At 46.9% G+C, this 11,229-nt stretch overlaps 1 protein-coding gene across 6 annotated transcripts in view; it reads left to right on the forward strand.

Moving 5' to 3' along the window:
- Positions 1 to 11,229, forward strand: part of LOC135099885 (ETS-like protein pointed) — a 117,438-nt gene that overhangs the window by 105,204 nt on the left and 1,005 nt on the right. For 3 of the 6 annotated variants that reach the window (XM_064002514.1, XM_064002512.1, XM_064002517.1), the window contains 3 exons: positions 1,298 to 1,327; positions 10,209 to 10,992; positions 11,187 to 11,229. The exon at positions 11,187 to 11,229 is cut by the window's right edge and continues 1,005 nt beyond it. In XM_064002514.1, coding sequence (XP_063858584.1) covers positions 1,298 to 1,327; positions 10,209 to 10,992; positions 11,187 to 11,229 — 857 coding nt within the window. The remainder of the gene's footprint in view (positions 1 to 1,297; positions 1,328 to 10,208; positions 10,993 to 11,186) is intronic. The other 3 variants (XM_064002513.1, XM_064002515.1, XM_064002516.1) reach the window with 3 other exon arrangements.

Genomic DNA, 11,229 nt, shown 5'->3' on the forward strand with positions numbered 1-11,229 from the left:
AAGAAAACAAGACAGGGAAAAGGAGCCCAGGGAAGAGTTCTGAGTTGTGTGAACTGAATAAGTGTGTGTGTGTGTGTGTGTGTGTGTGTGTGTGTGTGTGTGTGTGTATGTATGTATGTGTGTGTGGGTGGGTGGGTGGGAGCGCGCACTGTAATTTATCATTCACGGTGTATAAATTTCATTTCTGATCCGAAAGAAACATCAAGGATATTTTTTCTTGACTCCGTCTCCCCGGAAGGCGGCGTGTAGGGTGTTGTGTTGCCACTTGTTGCTCGAGTTTCACCGTGTTAAAATATTAATTTCCTGTCTTCCCGCGCCGCTGGAAGGCGAAAGGAGAGGGGCAGCTGCTCCTCCCTTTTGTCCATCTCTACACCTCTAAATTCTTGGTAGAAAATAATGCAGTTTAGCTCCACACTTCATTGTCTAGCGCCTGAACGGTGTAGAGCTGCGTTATTGCGAGGTGCGTCACTCTCCCGTTTGCCTTTTGTTTCCCATGCGAAGCTCCGCCCTTTTATCCTGACGTCAGAGGTTCCTGCGGGGTCACTCCTGCTGCGCGCGCCCAGTGACTGACAACTCTGTAATCAGTTGCCGCAGCCTCATTTAAGTCTTTCTTTCCATTCTTTGCGTCATTATGGGCCGAAGAAAAGATTTTTATCCAGCAGAAGAGGCATGAATAATCAATATAGGCCAACCTTACAATCAACGGAGTCTTCCCTTAGGGCGAGAAAACTGAGAGGAAGTGGTTTGCGGAAGTCCCTATCTGGTAACCGCGCCGGCGTACATGGTGGCCGGTCGTCCGCGTGTCACACAAAAGCATTAATTGAGCGGCATCACACGTCCCGAGACCTGCGCCCACACGCGGCCTCCACCCGTCGGCCCCCTTGATCCATTGCTCACCGCACACCTCACCGGCCATCACCGCGGCTCTCGATTAGCAGTGAGGAGCGACAAAGCGAGTCAGTTGACACACGGCGCGGCGACAAGGGTCTCGAGACATCCTAGACTCTGCCGCTCTGTCTCGCACACTTCACAGCCGCTCATCGGGAGATAGTCGCCGAAGACGCACTCAAGAGATTTTTACCTGCAATTAAGAAGAGTGACGAGAAGTTTTTTTTTTTTTTTTTTTGTTCTATATTCGTGGTTTGGTTAATGTGGTATAATAATTACTAACCGTCTGCTGCGCACAGCGGCGAGCTAACGGAGGTGAACATTGGAGTAAAGGTGGTGGTGATTTAAGGTGGAGCGATGTGCGAAACATTTATCAACTTCACTGAAGACTTTTCGTATCGACTTTCAGACAACAGAAGAAGGGCGTGGAGCAGGAACGGTAAGCCACGCCAGCCCTAGTGTCTGTAGTCTAGTATTTGTATCGCCCTAGTGTTTTTGTTGCCCTGTGCGCTTAGTGTCTTCTCTATAGTGTATGCATTGCTTACTGTCTGTGTTCCCACATAATGTATGTATCGGCCTACAAAGCTGAAGTGTCTGTGTCTCGTAGTACTAAATAGTGTCTTCGCTGTTCTTAGCGCCTAGTGTATGTGTAGCCCCAGTACTTCTAACAAACCTTGTGCGCCCCTGTGTATAGCTTAATCAGCGGCGCGTCCTGCCTGCTCTGTGTGGCTCACTACCTCACACTAATAACACTAAATTCATGTAGTGTTTTATGTGCACGATTGTAACACCTAACTTAATAACTAGACATGTGTTTGAGAAGCACGGTACATTACCTAATCTGCTTGTTGCATCCTAAATTGTGTGTATTATTAATTGTGAAGGTCAATGACTTGTTATGTGGGCATAGTCTTATTCCCACCATTGTGATACTTGACAGCGGTGAGGGCTGTAGAGGCAGGTTCGCGTAACCTTTAAGATTGTAACTGATCATTAGCAGTGATCCCACTGACATTTGGTGAGACAGTCTTCAAAACACCAGGAAATGACAGGACAGATGAATTTTGTTCAGTGTGTGTGTGTGTAATCTGCAGCCCGAGATACTCATGAATATTAGATCCTCATCAAGAAAAATCCTACTGATCTTCCCCCATTCATTTATTCTTCAGTTTTCAAGTGTGTATCAAGGTTAACAAAAATTTGACCAATGAATTAAATGTAGTCGCTGAGAAGTTGATGTGAAAGACATTGACGCGCCATAACCGGCGGCAGGAATACAACAATTATCTGTAACGTTTCGGTCACACAGGGACTGGACGTCTGCTAATAGTTATATTTTTAAGACACACAATGACGGTGTGTAGTGTGCGATTGCAGAGGACGGAGGTGACGGCTGGGTGGAAGGGAAGCCCAAGTAGGAAACAACTGGTGGAACAGTGGAGGTGGACAAAACAAGTTGATGAAATAGTTGAGGAAGAGGAAAGCTGGCTAGAAAATGAAATTCAAAAAGATGGCTAAGCAAAGGAAAACTTTAGAAAAATGAGCACTTGGTTGAAGGAAGGACGCAACAGATACTTGAATGGAAATACAAGGACTTTGTGCAGTTATTTAGAAAGAATAGAGCGTTGTGGAAGAGGAGCTTTTGTATAAAGCAGATGGATAGATGAGGAGCAGAGACATTTGGGTGGAAGAGACGGCTCGGCATAGGAGTTTTAGAAGACAACTGAGTGGAGGAGGAGCGTAGATGGGAAGCAGCCATGTGGAGGAGGAGATTAAGAAAGAAATAGCTGGATAGAGGAGGAGCTTAGAAAGGAGACAGCTGAGTGAAGGTGGAGCTTGAAGAGAAAGCATGCGGGCGGAGGAGGAGTTTGGGAAGACAAATGGTTGAAGGAGGAGCATGGAAGTTAGACGCTTAGGTGGAAGAGGGAGCCGATGAGGAGGAGCGTGCTCACTTGAGGCCGAGAGGTGGGGGCGGAGGGCGGCAGGTAGTTAAGAACCCCGTGATGAAGGGCAACAGGTAGGACCCCGCCGGAAGCCCCTTTGTAGGTCCCTCCATGCTCCGCTGCTCCTGTTCGAGCCGCCCTCCCGTCCCTGCCCTGACAGCTGCCACGCCACCCTCAGCCCTAAAGCGTGGCGGCGCTGGGGTGGGGGTGTGCGGGGCGCCTTATGGATCCGTCTTTTTGCCTCGCTATCCCACCCGCCCGACCCAACCCGAGCGGTCACGATAAAGAGATGTATTACTCGTTATCTTGGAGTGTCGCTCTTTTTTCTCGCTCTCCTCCCTTCAATGGGGATATCAAAACCTCGGATCATAATCGGACTGTGAATAGGATTTTATCATTGTGTTTGGGTAATATTTCAATCATTCACTGAGCCAACCCGGCCCTGATCCTACCACCACCATCACCACCAACACTACCAGCATCGCTTTAGAGCGATTCACCTCTTTTTATTCCGTCGCCTCAAAGACACAGTAAGATGATTCAGGACAGGTGGGACTCGGAGGATCCTCAGGTGTGTGTTACTTGCCTTACGCTACCTGCTTGTTTGGCCACGAGAGGAAGCGGTAGGATGCAAAGAAAACACACTAATAAATAATAGTAGTAACAAGAGTAGTAGTAGTAGTAGTAGTAGTAGTAATAGTTATAATAGAGTGTCACATCTCTATCCAGTGTTAACATACTCATATATTTACCGCATATTGAAAAACTACACGGAATGAATGGGATTTGGCGACGGTGGCAGTGACTATAAAGGTTGTGTCTGTGTTTGTGGTAGTGGTGATGGTGGTCTTCGTCGTCGTCAGCGCCATAAGATTTCAGTGGTAGTCGCGAGGTTAAGAAGTGTATGTAAAGTAGATTTTGGCATGAACTGAGGAACCGAGACGGTGAATAACTATTTCAATGAGAGAGAGAGAGAGAGAGAGAGAGAGAGAGAGAGAGAGAGAGAGAGAGAGAGAGAGAGAAGGACCATAGAAAGAAAAAATAGTATCAATATCGCACGCAACATTATTATCAGTCATATCTTATACAGTGCCTCGATCCGTTTATTCTCACCTATCACCGCTCCCTTCCGACCTCATACCTTGCTTCTTTGCCTCCCATTCCCTTCCCCTCCCCTTTCCTACCCCTCCCTCCTCCGCCGGAACTCGACCACCGTTTTCCGAAGGATTTCCGTAAACTTGGACATCCGGGGGTCGTCGCCGCATCCTTCCTTTCTCTCCCTCCCCTTTTTTCCTCCCAACCAATCGATTTTCCTCTTCCATTGTATTCGTTGGGTCAGTGGAGGAATTTTTTTTCTCTGTTAATAACGTTGAATATATCGTTTCCTCGCGACCGGACTCTGGGATGTGACTTGTGTGATGGGTATCAAAGTTCATGATAGCGCCGCCCCTTGCGTTCAGGTCAGGGAAGCTTGTGTGCAGGTAAGGAGGTAGTAGGGGAGAAGTTTGGTGTGTGTATGAGAGAGAGAGAGAGAGAGAGAGAGAGAGAGAGAGAGAGAGAGAGAGAGAGAGAGAGAAGACTGACGGCGAACGGTGTGTGGTGGTGTGTTAGTATTTACACTCAGCCGCCGCCGCCGCCGCCGCCGCCGTTGTTTCTTCATCTGTTCATCCCTCAGTCTCGCGGGCATCAACACGTCATGAAGCAGTGTCTGACTTACTTTTTTTTTTTTTTCCTTAATTGTCTCCTCATTCGTTTCACGAACTGATTGCTCCTGTTTTGTTTCATAGTTTACTTCTTGGATTATCAACTCGAACTCTTGCCCAATTCAAAGCTCCCATATCCAGTTTCTCCTGTATTGCTTTAGTTCTATCTGCTCTTCCTCTCTTCTTTACAATCCGTCGTAATATTGCATGTTCTATTTTTCCATTCCAACTAGTGGTATCAGACTTCATATGCACTGATAGTTACCCTTGCCCCTGTTCCTCCTCTCCCTCCTCCCTCAGTTCCTTGTAGGACCACCCCGGCAAACGCGCTTCGCTTTAGCTCTTGCGACACTCAGCAGGATATCCGGTGAAGGCTGAAGTAGCGTCACTTCCGCCGGTTATCTAGATATCCTCCGCCCCGATACTTACCTGACACGGCGCCCCGTGGCCAGGTGTGCTGCAGGTGACGGCAGGCATAAGCCACGGGGCAGGCCAGGTCAAGGAAGCGCGTCTTGCGGCCCTGTTCCCTGCCTTGTGCGTAAATCGGCTCTTCTCTCTCTCTGAGAGTAAACGCTCGCGCACGCACGCACGCACACACACACACACACACACACACACACACACACACACACACACACACACACACACACACACACACACACACACACACACACACACACCACACGGGAAATTCATGCTTCCGTCAAGCTTACTCTAAATATAGTGTAAAGATTTTATGACTTCAGAAATGGAGAGAGAGAGAGAGAGAGAGAGAGAGAGAGAGAGAGAGAGAGAGAGAGTAATGCCTATAGGTAGGATTGACTCCCTGCTTGAAGAGGCGGCGACAGTCAACACGCCAGACAGGCCATCGCGGGTGTGATCCTTGCCTTAATCTGAAGAGCTGTCAGTTTGTGACATGAAAGTCGTTATCATTGTTGTAATGTTTCTCACTTCTCAACGTTCTGAGGAGCTGGACACTTGACCTTCTTACCGAGGATCGAGGGGGAGGAGGAGGGAGTAGTGGGCCCACTGAGAGAAGGCTCAAAAGGGCCTAGTTCGCTGTGTGTGTGGCGCCCTTAAGGACTGTTTTATCACTCGTCGGACACAGCACTTTCAAAACATCCGGGGAGTTTTCCGCTCTCTCTCTCTCTCTCTCTCTCTCTCTCTCTCTCTCTCTCTCTCTCTCTCTCTCTCTCTCTCTCTTTGAAAAATCAACTTTGTAACCTTGCTGTGTTACAAAATAGTGTAACACAAACGCACATAACAGTACGTACTCGTACATGCACACACCCATACACACATGCATACAGGTTTTTCGTAGTGTGGTATTGTCGCTGTCATGATGATGTTTCTTAGTGACGATTGTGTGTTGCGTATTTTGTTATTGTTGTTAGATGGTAGTGATGGTGGTGGTAGTGGAGAGGCACCGATTACCGTACCGTGCGTCACCTTGTCACCGTCCATTTTGTTCTCACTTAAATCATCACCATCATGACCACTGTTATCATCTTTCCCATCCTCTTCACCTCTGTCATCACCGTCGCGCTCGCGCCCATGTGTGTGTGTGTGTGTGTGTGTGTGTGTGTGTGTGTGTGTGTCGCAACTTTGAAACCGCTCTAGCCGCCCGCTCCCTTTCCTGGGTTACGTCTCCTGAACCAAGCACCCCTCTATCGTACCACCCCCACATCTTCCCTCTCTCCCTTCCCTTCATGTTCTCTCCTTCCTCGCTGTTCCTCACTCATCCTTCCAACCCACTTACCTTTCCTACCTGTGTCCTTTCTCTTGCTCCTCACTGGAAGAAAAATCGACGGCTATGAACTACACCAAGTTACGCTTCTGAGGTTCTAAAATTGTACACTTATTTGATAAATTATCTTATTTATAAGATACTAAGTATGATAAATTGATCCGGTACACATGCTGTTAAAGGGCTGATGTCCCATCAGCGTAAAATAATCGCAGTGCGTCATTCTGGGGAATCCTGTAACGGTCGTCCGTGTACCCCGCCGTGATGAAGGCGTTTGGCGACACACCAAGAATGCCATTCTCTCCTCGCTATACTCATACATATGAGACCACCACTGTCCTTCATAGGTGAACATGTTTCCTGCTAATTTCACCTTCCCTCCAGACACACACCGTACATCGCGTCACTAATCTTTAGTCAATATTATATCGCATCTATAAGACTAGACGAAGCTATATCTATATCTATATCTATATATCTATATCTATATATATATATATATATATATATATATATATATATATATATATATATATATATATATATATATATATATATATATATATATATATATGAAAGAATTGCAAAACCGAGGGTGGGCATTCCGTGGCCACGTAGTCCGCGACCTCCGCGACCCGCCTGATAAATTAATAAGTGTAGAAAGTCGACAAGCCTGTGAGGGGAAAGTCTGAGTGTGGAAGCAAGGCAGTGGGGGTGAGGGGAGGGCAACGAGAAATGGTTGTTGTTGTTGTTGTTGATGTTAATGTTGTTTCATCATTACTCTTCTTTTTTTATTATGAGGACGACAATGATAATGATAATACTACTTCTATTATTATTGCTATTACTATTATTATTATTATTATCTTTATTATCATTATTATTATTATTATTATTATTATTATTATTATTATTATTATTATTATTATTATTATTATTAATGTTGTTATTATTACTGTTATTATTATTATCATTATCAGTATAATTATTAGTAATGTTATTATCATTTCATATGAATCCTTCCTTTGTCACATTATAACGTCATCATCTTTTCATTATCTTAATCTTTCCTATATCGTCATCATCATCATCATCATCATTAGCATCCTCGTATTCACCATAATCACCACCACAACCACCACCGTTATGTAGTGCCACATTCCTTGCCGCTGTACCGCTGCTGTCACCACTGCAGTCATGCCACGCTCACCATCATCGTCATAAATAACAACCTCTTTCCTTTGTATTGAGACCTTTCACCTCACTCAGCACGAAGGGGCCAGGGAGAGAGGAGTCGGCGCCCCCTTCGCATGCCGGGGTGCCCGACACAAGTAGTTTCCCCTGTAATGGGCTGTGAATTGGGTTAGTATCATAATGTTCGGGGTTTGACCTGTAACCCCGCGTGACCCTGGCGGCGGCTGCGGCGGCGGCGAGGCAGCGGAGCTTGTTGTCGCCTCGAACTCCACCCTCACACGGCGCCCGCACATCCCGCCCCCTCCTCCTCCATCCTTCCCTCACCGCGTTTTAGATGATCTTATCCGTGCCCCTAGAGTCATCCTTGTATACATATAAGAAGTTAATCATTGACACTTAGCTCCTCCTCCTCCTCCTCCTCCTCCTCCTCCTCCTCCTCTTCCATTACCTGTTGCTTCACCTCGTGTCACCTGTTGCTTCTTCGTCTCTCTTCCTGAACTTAACTTTTTTTTCACATTCATATTCTCCTTTTTGTTGTTATTTATCCAGTTTTTATCCAGTTCACATTTTAACTATTTGCATTTCGTTTGATTTACGTCTTTTATTTATTTAGTTATTTTTTTTTATTTATGCTTGTGTATATCTTCTACACGTGCACATTGTCCCTTCTGTTCTCTCTCTCTCTCTCTCTCTCTCTCTCTCTCTCTCTCTCTCTCTCTCTCTCTCTCTCTCTCTCTCTCTCTCGCTCGTATGTGTGTGAGCGCGCGTGCTTTTCCACCAGTGTGCTCCAGCGTCTCACCACGTCAATCAATCAAACAAATGTCGCTGGTCGCCGCCAGCCACGACTTGTGCCGCCGTGCAAGGAGTAAGGAGATGAAGGCTTTCGTGTATGTAGTGATACGGCTCACAGTTTCTTTCTCTCAGTGCTGTCAGGTTGAGGAGTTCTTGTAGTAGAGGACGCCAAGTACTCTTTTCACTTCCTAAAACTGCAATTGTTTTTATAAATGTTTTTAACTTTTTTTTCTGGGTGCATATGCGCGCGCGCGTGCATGTCAGCTTTTGCCATTCCCCATTCCTGGGTTGACAAGAAGCCAGAGAAACGCTTTACCACCGCCATGACTCTCCTCCGCCTTTCAAACTCATCGATTCCCTATTGTCGGGAGAGAAACCGACGAGGGACTGGAAAGTATGTTTACGTCTCTCCGGTGTCTTGTGCCCGGGTGACCTCGTGGTGCTTCGGTGACCCGCCCCCCACACCCTGCATAAGGTGATGCGCTACAATTCAGCCCCGTCATTGCCACTGTGCAGTACACTCACCTCTTGGATAATCGGCTTCTGTTAAAATGTTGATGGCTTGAGGATCACGCACTTAATGCATGCCGCTGGTTTCTCTTCCTGCCAAATTACTTCTTCCTTTATATCGAATCAAGCGTGTACAGTTTCATAGCGCGGTGCAATTCATCCTTTCTAACAATTAAACTACATCAGTGTGGTGTTAAACTTAGCATAGAAAAATTACCTGAAGCTCATTTAAGAAAAATTGCATGGACACAGTTGCGGAAGAAGAAAAAAAGTACTCATGGAGTTCAGGAAAGGTGTTCGTGATGCTCCAGTTCCTGGCACCAAGACCTCAAGACGTCCTGTGGAGCGGTGCGGCTCAAACCTCGGTCAGGTACCAGGAGTTAGGAGCTTCGGGAAGAGTTGTCGGCACAATACCCGTGCAGGTCAGAGGTCGTAACCCAATTAGCAGATTAGAAAATGTGCAGGTCGAGAGGTCAAAGTGGCAGCGAAACGACTGGGAAGTAGGTTCTTCTTTTACTCAGAAGCCGCCATTACTACTGGGAAGAGGCCAGAGGTCCATAACCCACACTTCTACTTCGACCCCAGCATCGCCTCTCTGCCTGGGCCGCCTAAGGGCCAAAAGTAAGACATGGGGATGGTTAGGGCATCAGCCAAAGGGTTACACAGCGCGAGCGGCGGGATGTGCGGAGTGAGGGGCTGGAAACCGTGGTAGTCGAGTTCCAGCGTCACCTCAGGGGAGTCGACGGTGGAGAGGCTTGAAGAACACTCCATCGCCTCACTTGCTCGTCCGCTTCGGAGACGCATGGAAACCGTCATCTCTGTTACGAGTGTCTATTTAGTTCATAATTTGTCTGTGGTGTGGAAAAACCACTGAAGAAATTTTATTCTTCGTGAAGCAGAAGTAGACTGTGGTGTTCTTTAGTTCCCTGTGAGGAACTTCGTTGTTTCAACAGTATTAATATGGTGTGTTGGACTCTGTATGGAGTGAAGCCGCAGTTTCGCCCTAGCTATAGTAAGTTTAGTGTGGGTCGCCCCAGCAGTGTTGGTTTTTCTTTTGCCTAAGTTGTATTTTTCCCTCTGATACGTAGCTATTATAGTATATTTATTTTGTTGTTTCCTATAATGTTATTTGTGAATGTAAGTTGAATCATAAGTATGAAACTTATTTGTTCGACTTAGTGATGTATGAGGAGGGAGCAGGACACAGCGAACGGAGAAAAGAATAGTCAAAGGATGTTTGTCGGGAAGTACATACACTGGGGATTGTGTTTGTACTGGTGTGCTGCATCCGCGCGCCAACTCTGGCTGCGCACGCAGTTAAAGCAACTTCTTCTTCCTCTTCCTCTTTTTCATGGGTCATGATGAATGTTATTCCTCAGTACATGTATAAATTTCATGGAAAGTTGTTCATTGTTGATTGTCTTATTACAGGTGGCTACCCGAGCACGGAGAGCATGGGTGCCGTGAGCGAGCCTCCGTCAGAGGGATCCCCGGGAGGGTATATACCCCCTCCTTATGCTGATGCAGAGCCAGAACTTTACCACACTCCTCCTGACCACCACTCAGGGGTCCACTACCTCGACCACACTGCTCCAGACTTCTACGGGGACAAGTACCGACTCTCTTACTTCAAGTACCCGCTGCCCACGCCTCCCCACAAATATCCTCCCTACGAGTACAATGATGGTTACCCAACGTCGCACTACGACCCGCCCTTCCAGACTGTCCCACAAGTGCCACCAGAGCCATGGGTCACAGCCTCACAAAGTCACGATCTAGCACTGATCAACAATGGAGTTGGAGCTCCAAACCTGACTCATTATCTGCCTCAGCGGACAGACGTAGCCACCCCAGACACCAAGCCACCTCCAGGCCTGCTGGGTCCCAGTCCAGCACCCATCGCCTACCAGACAGGCACAAACGGCCCCTGCTTCACCGGCTCAGGGCCTATACAGCTGTGGCAGTTCCTGCTTGAGCTGCTTACTGATAAAAAACAACAGCAACATATCTCATGGACGGGTGACGGATGGGAATTCAAACTAACTGACCCTGATGAGGTGGCGCGGCTGTGGGGCCTCAGAAAGAACAAGCCCAAGATGAACTACGAGAAACTCTCGCGAGGCCTCCGCTACTACTATGACAAAAACATTATTCACAAGACGGCCGGCAAGCGATACGTGTACCGCTTCGTTTGCGACCTCCAGTCACTCCTTGGGTGAGTCCACCGGAGATCCTGTCTGGTTTTCTTCCGTATTTGGTATATTTTGCTGTCGTCTTTTTGAACTCACGTCGTTATTTTGCTTTCTGGTACACTTTAGTAAAAAAAAAAAAAAAATCCATTGCATATAGCTCCTTATTCATTACTCTTTCTGTGTGTGATTTTATTTTATTTATTTATCTTTTTATAAGCAGGTACACCCCTGAGGAGCTTCACGCCATGGTTGATCTCAAG

Source organism: Scylla paramamosain, chromosome 4 (assembly GCF_035594125.1).
Source record: "Scylla paramamosain isolate STU-SP2022 chromosome 4, ASM3559412v1, whole genome shotgun sequence".
NCBI lineage: Eukaryota > Metazoa > Arthropoda > Malacostraca > Decapoda > Portunidae > Scylla > Scylla paramamosain.